Source organism: Chrysochloris asiatica, unplaced genomic scaffold, assembly GCF_000296735.1.
Source record: "Chrysochloris asiatica unplaced genomic scaffold, ChrAsi1.0 scaffold00047, whole genome shotgun sequence".
In the NCBI taxonomy this organism is placed as follows: domain Eukaryota; kingdom Metazoa; phylum Chordata; class Mammalia; order Afrosoricida; family Chrysochloridae; genus Chrysochloris; species Chrysochloris asiatica.
The window spans coordinates 13,393,255-13,407,794 of NW_006408565.1; the positions used below are offsets into that span (position 1 = coordinate 13,393,255).

A 14,540-nucleotide genomic window follows, 5' to 3' on the forward strand; every position below is an offset into this window, starting at 1 on the left:
TAGCAAATCCTGTTGTTGGTTAAGTGCCTTCGATTTGGTTCCAACTCAGTGACTCTGTATAGGGCTTCTGAGGCAGGAGCAGACAGGCTCATCTTTCTCCGCGTATAAAACATTCTAAACACCAATAAAAATACCTATTTTTTCAAATGATTTCATGATGGTTTCCATCTGTCTGTGGTCTTTTCATAAATGTAAAGCAAAGGTAGAACCTAGACACTGTCACAAGCACCAAGTAAGCTAATAAAAGAAGAGTACCCGCGGTTTCCATTTATGGATCCTTGGATCCAGCAATTCATTCTGATCATTTATAAATTTGCCCAGACCCACACACACATAAATTGTAGTGTTCATTTTATGTTCCTCCATTCCATTTTAAAGGAGCCTTGAGGGAACTATAAAATAAGTCCTGGGCTACTAACCAAATGGTCAGTGGTTCAAATCTACCAGCTGCTCCACAGGAAAAGATGAAACTATCTGCTCCCGTAGAGATTTTGTTTAAGAAACTCAAAGGAACAGAATTTGAATCTGTCCTCTAAGGTTGCTGTGAGTCAGAATCAACTAGAAGGCAGTGAGTTTTATTTTTTTGAGGAGCCCTGGTGGCACTGTGGGTTAGGTGCTGAGTTGCTAACTACAAAGATGGTGGTACAATCCGTCAGCTACTCCTTGGGAAAAAAAATAAAGTTCTCTATTCTCTTATAGACTTAGTTTCTTAAATCCTATATAGAGTTGAGTAAATTCAACCACAGTGGGTTTTGTTTTGTTTAGATTGTTTTAATCTAAGGATCTATTACAACGTAAGTTAAAAAAATTATTTAAAAACAAAAGGAAAAGGGGGGAAGAAAGACAAAACGTTTAAGAGACACAACAGAATTTCTGTTAACAGGTGATAGAAAGAATTAAACAGTTAAAATTAAGGACTGAGTAACTGTACATGTGAAGATAGTTGATACAGCAAATGGTTATTATTCATTCGGTGAATGAGAACAGTATACAACACTCACAGGAGACAGGTGGTGAGAGTCTAAGACACATCAACATACAATCATCAATTAAATATGACAACCCCACAATGTCCGGGAAACAACAGATAATTTCACATGAAGAAACAAGAGAGAATGTGCTCACACAAATGACCAAGATACAGAGCCAGAAAATGTTTCAGAGGAAGGAAAGGTAATAGAACTAACTGAAAAAGAATCTAAAGAATGATATTTAGGTCCCTTTCAAACGACTGCCAAAAAAAATTGAGGAATCAAGGAGAACACAGAAAAAAACTTTAGAATTCAGGAAAATATTGCAAGTACAAGTAGACACAACAAATGAAAATTCTGAAGCAATCCAAAACCTATAATTAGAAATCCAGAAATGGACAATACACTGAAAAGGCAAAGGAGTTGACTTTAAGCAAGGAAGCCCAAATTACTACACTTGTCCTAGTATGCTAGAAGAACAATCAGAAAAAAATCTTAAGAAACCCTAAGAGTTACAAGACACCATGAGGAGAACAACTTATGGGTGATCAGAATTCCAGAATAGGAAGAGACGAAAATCACCAAGACATATACCATAATCAAACTTTCTAAATCCAAGACAAGGAAAGAATTCTTAGAGTGGCTCTGGAAAAATGCAAAGTTATTTACAAAGAGAACCGGTAAGACTAAACTCTGATTTCTAAGACAAGACTAAGTTTTGATTTCTCAGCAGACATCAGCAGGGAAAATGGTAATTTGGTGACATACACAAAACTCTCAAAGAAAAAAATTGTCAACCAAAAGTCATATACCCAGGAAAGGTGTCCTTCTAATATAATGGTGAAATTAGGATGTTTCCTGATGAGCAGAAATTAAAGGAATTTGTAATGACCTTCACAAAAAAAAAAAAAAAAATGCCAAAGGGAGTTTTTGGACTGAGAACCAACCAAAGACAACAACCTCAGATAACCATACATGACAATACCACTCAAAACTCAAGCCAGATATAGAAGTATTTAAAGTAAAGCAAACCGAGAACAGGCAGCCAGAGCCATCAATTTATAATAAAATCAACATCAAAGCAAAAAGAGGGAATAGCGCAGATATAGAAGTTCCAAATGGCAAGGAAGTCATGTGTATTTCAAGATAAAATAAGACTGTTTTAAACGGGGGGGGGGGGGAAAGAGAAAACGTGCTGCTGAAGGATAAACACTGGACTGCAAGGCCAGTTTGAACACCAAAGTTGACTGTTCAAACTCACCAGCTGCTCCTTGGAAACCCTATACAGTCACTATGAGTTGGAACTAACTCAACAGCACTTAACAACATCAAAATTAAAATCTGTTGTGGTGTTAAGTGCTGTCAAGTCTATTCTGACTCATACCAACCCTGTACAGGGTTTCCAAGGAGCAGCTGGTGGGGTGGAACTCCAGACTTGTGGTCTGCCATCCAGTACTGATCCTACAGCACCACAGTAGGAGTCCTTGCTAAACATGAACACAACAGAAATGAAAGAGAGAAGAAAACCCAGAAACAAAATGAACTCACTACAGAAAATGATGAGGAATAAAGAAACCACACACACAAACAGCAAAGCAGCAACTAATTTATACTGACAATTACACTGAATGTAAAAGGATCAAACACACCAGTCAAAAGACAGAGCAAAATGGAGAAGAAAATGGTACTTCAATATACTGTCTACAAGAGACATATCAAAAAGATGGAGCTAGCTTAAATGCCCATCAACAGAAGGTTAAACCAACTTTGGTACATACAGTAGAATACTCTGCCCCTCTGAAGAGTATAGATGAAACTGCAAAATAACTTCACAACATGGATGAATGTGGAGGACATCCATGTTGAGTGAAATTAGTCAACCACAAAAGGATAAATATTGTATGAGACCAATGTAAAAAGTTAAGAAAAGAAACATTCTATGATGGCTATCAGGAATGGAAGGGATGAGAAAACTATTCACTGGTTGATACACATTACTTTGGATGATGGAGAAGGCAATACACAAGAGGGAGGTTTGCAGAGGAAAGATGAAAGTAGTGGGAAACAGGGAAGAATACAAGAGTTAAAAGAGAATAGAGGTAAATACTATTTTTAATCCCTAATTGTTGTTATTAAGGAGCTCTGGTAACGTAGTGGTTACAAATCGGACTGCGAACCTTAAGGTCAGCGGTTCAAAACTACCAGCCGCTCCGCGGGAGAAAGATGAGGCTTTCTACTCCCGTAAGGATTTACACCCTCGGAAACCCTGTACAGGGTCGCTATGGGTCGGAACCGACTCGACGGCACTTAACAAAAAAAAACTAACAGAGGTAAATACTGTTAACCCTTGGTACATGGATGGGATTACAGTCATTGTAATGAATCAAAGTGTATATACATTGTTAAACTGATGTGTATATACATTGTTAAACTGATGATCTGCTCGGTAAACTTTCACATATTTCACCAGCTTTTAAAAAAAAAAAAAAAATCACTACAAATGGCATTTACATCTAAAACGTTCATCTGGAAACACAAGGAGGAAAATGTTAAGAATCAGTGTACATACCAGATGAAGACTGCTGGTTTTGTCGCCTGTATTGGCGTCTCTGCTGCACAGAATCTGCTGCTGCCATTTTGCCACCTTTATCTTCTTCTGAAAGAAGGATGCATTTAGAAAGTGCTCCTTTAGTTTTGCATACAGAACACGTAAGTTAGGTGAACAGAGTTTTATCTGGTTGGGTCAAACAACACAACTAATTTTGCTGTTGTTGTGTTAACAAAGAAAGGGCTTAAGATGTCAACTTAAATTTACTGTCACCAAAAGTAACAAAACATGCATTTACTACTGGTTTGACTGGTTTCTGAGCACTTAAAAAAAATATTATTTTAATTAACTGTCATGAACCTAATGTATGATAGTGTTATTATGCACTTTGAATTAACTGTTAATGCTGTTGTTAATGTTGTGAAGTGTTGTTAAGGCATTAAATCTTTGCGGGAGCAGAAAGCCTCATTTTTCTCTCAGGGGAGTGGCTGGTGGCCTTGAACCATCGACCATAGGGTTTGCAGCCCATTGCTTTTCGTATGGAGCCACTGCACTCCTTGAATTGATTAGAGAAATGTAATTCATATAAATGAGACAACAACAGCATCTAAAAAGTGGTTAAATGGGGCTGGGAATTCAAACCAGGCTTGCCTGACTTCAGATCCTGGCTCTTAATCTCTAAGTCACAACCTGTAATTAAGACTTCAACCAAATGTACATGTCCAATTCACCGTAAAAAATATAAAAAACAAAATAAAACTTACCCGATTCAGATAACTCTACTTTTCTAGGCTTGGGTGCTGGTGAAGGGGACTCTCTTTTCTCTACAACTTTGTGTTTTGTCACTAAAAAAGAAATGGTAGTGTGTTAAGGGAGAAATATTTACGAAAAAATAAAGGCTACACACAACAGAATGCCTTCATTTTCAAATTATAGTTTAACATTTGGGTAGCTAAAAATCATTCTGAACAAATTTTTCCAATTTGTAACGTTTTCTAAATTACAGAAAAGCATTATTAGTCTCAAAGAACTAAAGAATTTTTTATTCCTATAAGATCTGTGAAGTCCTGGTGTGGCGTTGTAGGATAAGCACTAGACTCCAAGGTCTGTCTGAACCACAAACTTGGCAGTTCAAACTCACCAGTCGCTCCTCAGAAACCCTATACAGGGTCTCTATGCATCGGAACCCACTCGACACTAAACAACCTAAGACCTGTGACCAACTGAAATAAAAGATCTACAACGATTCCTGGATCTTGAGATTCTCCCAGGAAAACACTGGCTGGACGGCAATATAGTTACTAACAAACTTTATATAAACCCTACAACCTATAACACACATAATATTCAACTCTGTAGGGCTTCAAAATGATTTCACACATCCATTCAACGTGGGTTCTGAAAAGTAATAAAGATGACAAATGATCAAGATAAAAGACCTGACGAAATGTGCATATTTGGTCTGAAGAAGGGGAATGAATTAGCCACTCAAGTAGCACAGAAAGCTCTACACGGAACGTAATCTTCACAGTAGCAAGAAACTTCTCTGAAGGGGAAGAGCTTAAAGATTAAAAAAGAAACCGAGCAAGCAGCTCTGTGACAAATCAAAGAAACAGCTGAGTACTTTATGATCTTCCCAACCTTTTTTCTCCCAACTGCATGAATGAGTATTATCCAGGTGACTGCTTCTGTATCTTGCTACGTTACTTGTTGTTAAGTGCCATGGAGTTGGGTCAGACTCATAGCGACCCTATATAGGGTGTCCGAGACTATACATCTTTATGGGAACAGAAAGCCTCATCTTTATCCCAGAGCACAGCTGGTGGGTTCAAACTGCCAACCTCGTAAGTCACAGTCCATTGTAGTTGGCAGTCCAGTGCTTGCATATGGAGCCATCACACTCACCTATTATGTTGTGTTGTTAAGTACCGTGGAGTTGGTTCAGACTCATAGTGACCCTGCACAGGGTTTCGGAGGCTGTAAATCTTTATGGGAGCAGAAAGTCTCATCTTTCTCCGGCAGAATAGCTGATAGTTTCTAAATGCTGACCTTGAAGTTAGCAGCCCGATTCGTATCCACTATGCTTCCAGAGCACCTTCTCACCTATTATAGGTATTGTTAAACACTGATGCTTAACAATATCACCACTGCGCCCCACCTGCAACCCATCCCAAGGAGAAACTGAGGTTTAAAAAGAAACAAGTCACACCAATAATTTGAGCAAGGATTTGAACCCAAAACCTCCTTTTTCTCAAGCTCTCCTGGTGTGGCGCTGTACATCAGAACTGGACTATATGAACCAAAAGTTTGGTGGTTCAAACCTAACATCTGCTCCTCGGAAACCCAGTACTGAGTTGCTATGAGTCAGAATTGACTCAAGAGCCCTTAACAACAACCAATACTACTATTTCTTACATCTGTTTGTTGGCTTCAACTATATCCATATTTCTCATGGATAACTCATATATCCCATGTGTCAAGAGTAGAACTGTGCTCCCTACAGTTTTCAATGACTAATTAATTAGGTCTTTCTCCCAAGGTGCCTCTGGGTGGCCTCAAGTCCCCAATCTTTCAGTTATAGCACCACCTAGGGACTCCTATGTCTGTACATAATCACTAATCTCACCACGAGAGAGCCATCCCTTTGAGATCTGGAACTTGAAGATTGTATGATGCCCCCAGGTTCCGTACCAGTTGTTTGATCAGCACAATTACATAGAATGTCTGACCTAGAACGCACATAACATAGCTATCTCTCATTTAAACTAGTCAAACTGGAGAATTTCCATGATAATTTTTCAACCAGCTGCATTTTATTCATGATTCCACCCAATAATTTAAGGAGCTCTGGTAGCATAGTGTTATGAAGCAGGCTGCGAACCACAAAGTCAGCAGTTTGAAACTACCAGCTGTTCTGCGGGAGAAAGATGAAGCTTTCTGCTTCCTTAAAGATTTACAGCCTGGGAAACCCTGTACAGGGTTGCTATGAGTCGGAACTGACTCCACGGCACATAACCACCACCACCTAATAAGCTACTTGGACAGACCCTTAAAATGAGGGTGGCAAGACTTGGCCTCATGAACTCTGGACATGTCTTCAGGAATGACCAGTCCCTGGAGAAGGTCCTCATGCTTGGCTAAGCAGAGGATGGGTGTAAAAGATAAAGACCCTCAAAGTGGACTGACACAGTGGCTACAACAATGAGCTCAAATCAATGATTATAAATTAAGCTAATACTTCAATAAGTGTCTGTATTTGGCCAAAAGAGTTTTGTACAGTGATGATGGTTTAATTTTTAGTATGTAAAGAGAAAATTCTAGCACAAAACAAGAAATCTTCTAAGAAGTTAACTGAGAGGGAATAAAAAAAAACTAAAAACCTAGAATTTTAAATTCATTTCAGTAGTTACACTAATTAATCTCTGAGACTTGGCCCAAAAATCACTTATAAATATCACTCTTTGGTCAGAATCAGCAAAATTCGTAAGTGCTTGCACAGAACCTAATTTATCACTAGATCCAAATGAATTCCAAATTACCACTACCACATGTACGGATATACTAGCAGCAAAGAAACACCATTTTATAGATTACTTAAGATAACAATTTAACTATGACATGCCACTGATTACACTTCTAAAGATAATTTACCCCTAAGGATTTCTGGTGTGGCAACGAAGGATCAGTATTGGGCTGTGAACCACAAGGTTAGTGGTTCAAATCCACCAGCTGCTCCCTGGAAATCCTAAATAGGGTTGCTCTGAGTCAAAACCAATTAGATGGCCCTAAACAATAAGCAGTTCCCGTAATCACTTTTTTTCCTGTCTTCCTCTGATTCTCTTTGCTATCCAAAATACAAGGTTCCCCACTATTCAAAGGGGAGACCTAAAGCTTCAATTTCTTTAATTGCTATGTATGGGAAACCATCTACAGCTATAGTAGCCTGAATGAACCCTATTTAATCTGATCTAGGAAGCTAAGCAGGGCCAGGCCTACTTAATATTTGGATGGGAGACTGCCTGGGAATATGGGGCGCTTAAGGGCAGAGTCCTGGTGTGGCGCTGTAGGTTAATGTGCTAGACATGTTTGAACCGCAAGGTCGGTGGGTCAAGGTCAAGCTCACCAATTTGCTCCTCAGAAACCTTATACAGGATTGTTATGACTCGAAACCAACTCGAGGGCACTTAACAACATAGGCTAAAGGGCCTCGGGGGCCTGTGGGTTAAGACTTGTAGACACAGATCAGGTTGGATGTTCCCATTTTTAGTTCCAGAAAGCCTATATAGCGTCACTATGAATAGGAATCAACTAGATGGCAGTGGGTCTAGTCTGGGGGAGATACAGGTGTACAAAGTTGTATTATGTTTCAATGGTGTTACTGCTTATTAGCCATGGAAACGGCAAAGGCATTTCTGTAATCATACTTCCAGGTATAGTAGCTGAACAATTTCTCCCTTCCCTCTACCTCCCTCTAACAGAAGCTAAAGTAGTACTTTGGGGTAGAAAAGTTGGAAAAGGGAATATATGCGAAGGGGATTCAAAAGTCCATGGAAAAAACAGAAAGAAAAGTTAATAGTTTTTCATGGACTTTTGAAGGCCCCTCATTATTATTCAATAAGAACGAGAACTCTTAAAACTCTAAGTCCTGGCTGACTAACCTTGACCAAGTGACTGAACCTGTCTGAGAACCTGTTTGTTGAGGACAGTATCTAACTCTACAATTTCATTAGAGGACTGGAATCATTTTAAGAGAAAAGGCTGTTTTCCCAGTTACTCAAACCCAGTAGCTTCAATGAATACTAGGCAGCCTCTGACTATAACTCTAGCCTATAATGTGAATCCTTGACTGGGGTTGTTTAACAAGAAGTTCTGTCCCAGAACACAAACCAACCAGTCCCTTGTTTTTTACCATTATACAATGCAAACAGAGAAATCATAGCTTGATTTTAGTTTCCACCAAAAAACTGTTTAACAAAGGACAGAAACACTCAAAAGTGCAAACATTTTACAGGAACAACAACAAAAAAAGGTCAGGACAATGGGCACCACATTTAGTCGAGACTAGAAACCACGGATGGGCTCAAAGTTTCCCATTTTTGAGCAAACAGGATTATGGGAATGTGAGGTTATGAAATCATGATCCTGAATCCCTATTAACATTCTTGAATGAAGTATGACCCCAGAAGCAAGTTTCTGCTCTCTCATTCAGCTTCCCGTCTAGGTTTAACGATCCAATGCACCAAAAATAAATGTATATTGTTAATGTGTCACCAGCATAATTTAATGTAAAACTCAGAAAATCACATATATACAACTCTTCATGGATTATGACTAACTGCTAGTTCCCATCACTCTGATTGCTGGTCTCGACCTCAATGAACAGAGATCAAAAACCAGTAATGCACACTGTATTAGGGGAAAGATTTAACACAGCAGGCTGGCTTAATAGAAAACGTAGACTCAATAAGCTCACTGAAATGTGTAGCTGAAATTCTGCCCATCTCCAGTTTCATTTATACCATTTAGATCTGACCAAAACCACACCAGTATGTTTTAACCTAAAGATTGGCTCCTTAAACTCCAACTGCTTCCCCTCCTCTACTACTCAGCTTTCAGGCACTCTGCTTCATTTCAGCCCTAAACACCAGGAGTCTGATTCAAATAGAGCCTATAGTTTTTCTCCAGGTGTATACCAAAAGAATAGGCTTTTGTTATACAGTAGACTAGAAGCTTCACTCAGACTAACACAGCATTCTACTTGCCTTACAGGATCACAGATCATAAATCCCTCAGAAACCAATCTGCAGAATAAAGCAAGGACAACACTCAGAAGAACCTGCCTGGAGCCTAAATTAAAAACAAAAAACAGTTCTAAGAGGATACCCCATGTCTTTCCCTTGGGAGTACAATGTGGCCAAGAAAGAATTATAATAGAATATAAAGTCCTGAAGTAAAACACCAAACAAAAAATCTTGGGTGAAAAACAAAATAACTGCCCTCAGTAATCAAATGATCCTATCCTCTAACATATCAACATAAGCTCTGGTAAGTTACTCTCAAGTCAAACAGCCCATGACTGGTAATATTTTTCTGCACTTATTCAATGTCAGAGGGCATAGCTCAAATAATACACTTTTACCTAAAAACCTTATTTAACAATGCAAGACACAAAAGGAAAGCCCCTTTACAGAGAACACTGCACACAAATCACCCAGTTACTTCACACTTTGAGACTGGCTAGTGGGCCGTAACCAATTATCCATTTTGTAGCCAAACAACCAAATAAAGAACGTAGAGTCTGTATGTGCTTGATTTTTACCTTTACCTGAACTTCTTCCTGGAGAGACAGAAACACGACTTTTTCGTGTACGGTTTGACTGCTGGGGTGTTGGAGAATGACGAGTTTTGGGCGGTGGAGTTGCTGGAGGTGATGGTCGGTGTCGTCGCCGAGGAGGACTTGCTGAAGGAGATAACCTACGAGTCTTCCGAGGGGGGCTGGATGTCCTCTTGGGTGGCTTCTTTGGCGGAGACCGGGAACGAGACGAAGAGGATGATGAGCTACTCCCAGACAAAGATGCTGATGAGCGCCTTCTTCTGCGAATTAAAGTATTCATATTCACTAATTGCATACTTAGAAAGAATTACCTTACAGGTATGTACAGTTTATATAAAAACTCAGCTATTTTATCCAACTTTTGAGTTTATGTAGCTAAGCACATGAGTCCCCCCAAAATCAGCAAAAACAAAAATTAAACCCAGGACAGAAATAGCTAATTCTAAAGCTAACTATAAACGAAAATATTCTGATAATGCTTCTGTTTGATTGTCTCCCCAATTATAAAATATGTCATGGCGAGTACTAGAATACAAACAATCAGTCTCTTTCTTCCTTAGGAATGCTATCAGTGTTTTGGAGTTTGCATACAAAATTTGGATGTAAAATATTTTCCATTTAATAATATACATTGTCAAAGCAACATTTAAGTTGCATTAAAAAAAAAAAAGTAGATGTGCAAGATTAGGAATTCGTTTAGCTACATAAACTTAGAAGCAGGGGACTCTCGAATTCTGCGGCAAAATTTGTGGTAAGTTCTGTTGCAATTATGTGTACCTGCAGAATTCACCTTTGGCAGAAGAATTCCTGAGAACCTGAAAAAAAGAAACCCTACCTTAAGTGTGAGACAAAAACTGGCTGAAAGGGAATCTTACACAATCTGCAAAATATTCTGACTGCTAGATGATTTAGTAAGCAAATTAAAACATGCCGTTTGCAAAACTCCACTGTAAGAAATAGCGGTTTCCGTTAAACTTGTACTAGATGGCACCAGCACCATCAATTTTAGAAGTGATGTCTGAATTTACTGACCATTTACATCACTAGTCTCATTTAACAGTAGTAATAGTAATTCTTAAATTTTTAACTGTTTATTAAGTGCTGTCAAGATGGTTCCAACTGATAGTAACTATGGATAGGGTTTCTGAGAAATGGCTGGTGGGTCTTAACCGCTGACCTTGCAGTTACCAGTCCAGTGCTTATTCTACAATGTCACACCAGAACTCTTAACTTTTAATAGTGGAAGTAAATGACAAACTCAAGAAAATAATTTAAAAATGAAGACTCTGAGAGACCTCAGTCTGCAGAACAAAAGAAACTATGTGGTGCTTATTTGACACCTCCCCTCTTTGTTTTCAAGTTTATTTGGTTTTCTAAACAGTCATTTGACTCAAAATGATATTAAGTATAACCTGACACACACTCACAGTTCTTTCCAAAAGAGATGAAATTGATTGTCAAGAAAGCATAAAAACTCTGCTACCAATGTACTAGGCTTCTACTCTGAGATTTAATTGTTTTTATTAAAGTGACAATTTAAGGAAACACAACTCATACTGGCAGGTTTACACCTAATCTCTTAAAAAAAAAAAAAAAAAAAAAAAATGAAGACACTAAACTATTAATAATGGATACTTCTATAGAATAGACTATAGACAACCTTCCCTTTCTTATTATCAGTTTCAATGATTTATCATAAACACTGATTATCACTATAATGAGAAAAAAATCCTAAACAAAAGTATAGCAGACATGGCCTGTAGCCGGTCGCTTTTCAAAAGTCAGTTGCAAGTTTAAAGCAAAGGAAGAGCAAAAATGGCTAATTCCTTTATTGGATGGTAACGATTTCTTGATGATATATGAAAACATAAAAATTTACAAAGTTTATCATTAAGCTGGTGAATTTTGTTTTACTTTACAACACTGGACTAGACCTTTTACGTAATAGCACATTTTAAATGACTTCCACTCTTTAGAAGACTTATCTGATATTACTTATCAGTTCTTCTCTTCCCCGAGGAGATATTAATCCAAAGATTCTACCAAAATAAACTAACGGCACACTTTCAGGCACTCGACACTTGTTAATTTAAAATAGGAGAGGAGGGGAATATCTCACCGTCTCACTGGAGATCTACTCCTTCTATGCCTTGGTGGAGGAGGCATCCGTCTTGGTGGAGTCCTTCTTCGAGGAGATGGCCGCCTTCTTGGGCTAGGGCGCCTTCTAGGTGAGTATGATCTGTTACAACAAACAGAAGGACCTGAATACATCTGAAGTAAGGAACCTATTTCTTGACATAGTTTTCTCAACGACCACACTTTAAACACGAATTTGAAGGGACATAAATTTCTGTGTAGAGATTTTTATGGTACACAGAAAATCAATGCCCTCAAATTTTCTATGTGGAATCCATAGAAAATATTGTTTCGGGGATTCACTGAGTGGCACAAATGGTTGCTGGACTCTGAACAAAAAGATTGGTGATTCCAGTCTACCCAGGTATCCCTCAGAAGTTAAAGCCTGGATATCTGCTTCTGAAAGGTCACAGTACTAAAAACCCTATGGAGCAGTTCTCTGCATGCTTGGGGATGATGAAGAGCTGGAATACTGAATTGGCAACTAGTTACAACAAACGTTTCCTATTGCTTTGTAGTGGCACAGCAGGATAATATGCTGGACCACAAGGTCAGTTTGAGTAGCAAGGTTGGTGGTTCAAACTCACCAGCCACTCCTCAGAAACCCAACACAGGGTCACCATATGGGTCAGCACTTAAAAAACAACAAACCTGTAAGAGAAGCACTTGAAAACTGAGGTCTACGCAGACCTGGTGTGGTGCTGTAGGATTAGCACTGGAATGCGAACTACAAAGTCAGCAGTTCAAACCCACCAGCTGCTCCTTGGAAACCCTATGCAGGATCAACAACAGGCTGATCTTAAAGTCACAACTCACCTTGATCGGGATCTATGACGCCGTCTAGGTCGAGTATGAGAAGGAGAGCGAGAACGTGTCCGGGACCTTGATTTAGAACGAGATCGAGATCTTGGTCTAGTCTTCTCCTTTTCCTTTTCTTTTTTAGAATTTTTTTCTGGAGAAGGTTCTTTAGGCTCTAGTACAGGCTCAGGTTTGGGAACTTTCAGGATGTCACTACAGAAACACAAGAGGGGTGGTCATTAAGAGTTGGAATTAACAACCATGAAACCCTCTTCCAGTCAGATTCCTAAGTTATAATACAGTGATGTACTAAAATACTATTTCTTTCCAAAGTTTTCAAAACTCTTAGCTACAAAAAATACGTATATCTATGAAACTGAGTGAGCAATTTACAATTCTAGCCATACTTTGAAAAAGTAGAAAGCTTCTCAAAATATATTAAAGGAAATAAGCAAGTTACAGTATATAAATGATCTGAAACAATACAACCAGTACATAGTTGTCACCTTGGAGGTATTTTATTCATTATACTCCCCTTTATATTTTTTAATTCCTTTCAAGTAAGTAAAAAACACAACTAATAAAACCATCAAGTGCCTCTGTTTTGATCTGTAATCACTAGTAACAGTCTAAAACGATACTTGTAAATAAATCACTATGTTACTTGCCTAGTAGAAGTGGCCTCTTGTACTGAAGGTTCTTTTACTTTCACAGAAGGTTCTGGAAGCTCTGGAGTTTTCTCCTTCTTTTCTGGAGCAGGTGAAGGACTCCGGCTCTTGGTTCTGTGACGGGGAGATCGAGAATGACTGCGCTTTCTCTCTCTCCTGACAGGAGAAGATCGTCTTCTAGGAGAAGGAGATCTGGATTTGCGTCTAGGATGAAAGCAATTGTTTTCAGATTTTTGAATAACATTAAGGCTGGGGGTCAGGTAGGGGGTGGGAGGGAAGCATAGGGGGAGGTGAGAATTGACCCTGTTATTTATACTATTGCTAGAGAAATAGATATCTTACTTAATCTACTTGATAGGAAAAGGGCCACAAGAAAAGAGAAAGCCAAGTAAAATTACAGATTTCACAAATATATGGGTTACAGAAGAGGGTTCTTCATTATTCCCAGAGAAATAAGGAGACAAAAGATGAACTTTTCAGAGAAAAAGAAGACGCTGAAAAGTTAATAGTGATATCCTCTACCAACAAGTCAAACCCAACAAAATTTGAGGTCACCAGGCAGAGCCTAGGAATGACAAAAAATGTCTAGTACAACTAAAGCATATTTTCCTTAGAATAGACATATTTCAAAAACTTGCATAAGACAACTTTCATGGAAGAGGAAAAGTCCTCTCCAGGTTTGCTTAACTTGAAAATACTTTTAAAATTTTTAGTCACAGTAAAAGAAAGAAAACAGTGGACCTGGATCCATCAATAGTTAAGTTGTTACTACCATAAGGATTTGTGTTTAACTTCAGAAGTACTGTTCCTTCTTGACAAGCTGTGTTTAATACAGTGTATAAATGAAATGTAGTAAGAAATTACTTCCTTCCCTTATTGAATTCAGAAGATTTATGAGAGAAATAAGCAAAACCCTAAAATGAAAAGCCTAATAGAATTCTCACCTTTCACCATAAATAAGTAGAAGCTGAGTCGTGGATTTAAAAATGTGAACCTAACAATAGTCTCATTGGAAAGAAGAAAACAAATAAATGATCTGAAGTTTGAGTTCAGTACAACCATCTGAGAAAAGCAGAACAGGGAAT

At 38.4% G+C, this 14,540-nt stretch overlaps 1 protein-coding gene across 3 annotated transcripts in view; it reads right to left on the bottom strand.

Moving 5' to 3' along the window:
• The window catches only part of SRRM1 (serine/arginine repetitive matrix 1), a 31,840-nt gene that overhangs the window by 9,296 nt on the left and 8,004 nt on the right, over nt 1-14,540 (bottom strand). For 2 of the 3 annotated variants that reach the window (XM_006862289.1, XM_006862287.1), the window contains exons 6-11: nt 13,456-13,659; nt 12,806-13,000; nt 11,973-12,092; nt 9,839-10,113; nt 4,284-4,364; nt 3,541-3,627 (exon numbers count right to left, since the gene is read on the bottom strand). In XM_006862289.1, coding sequence (XP_006862351.1) covers nt 3,541-3,627; nt 4,284-4,364; nt 9,839-10,113; nt 11,973-12,092; nt 12,806-13,000; nt 13,456-13,659 — 962 coding nt within the window. The remainder of the gene's footprint in view (nt 1-3,540; nt 3,628-4,283; nt 4,365-9,838; nt 10,114-11,972; nt 12,093-12,805; nt 13,001-13,455; nt 13,660-14,540) is intronic. The other variant, XM_006862288.1, reaches the window with a different exon arrangement.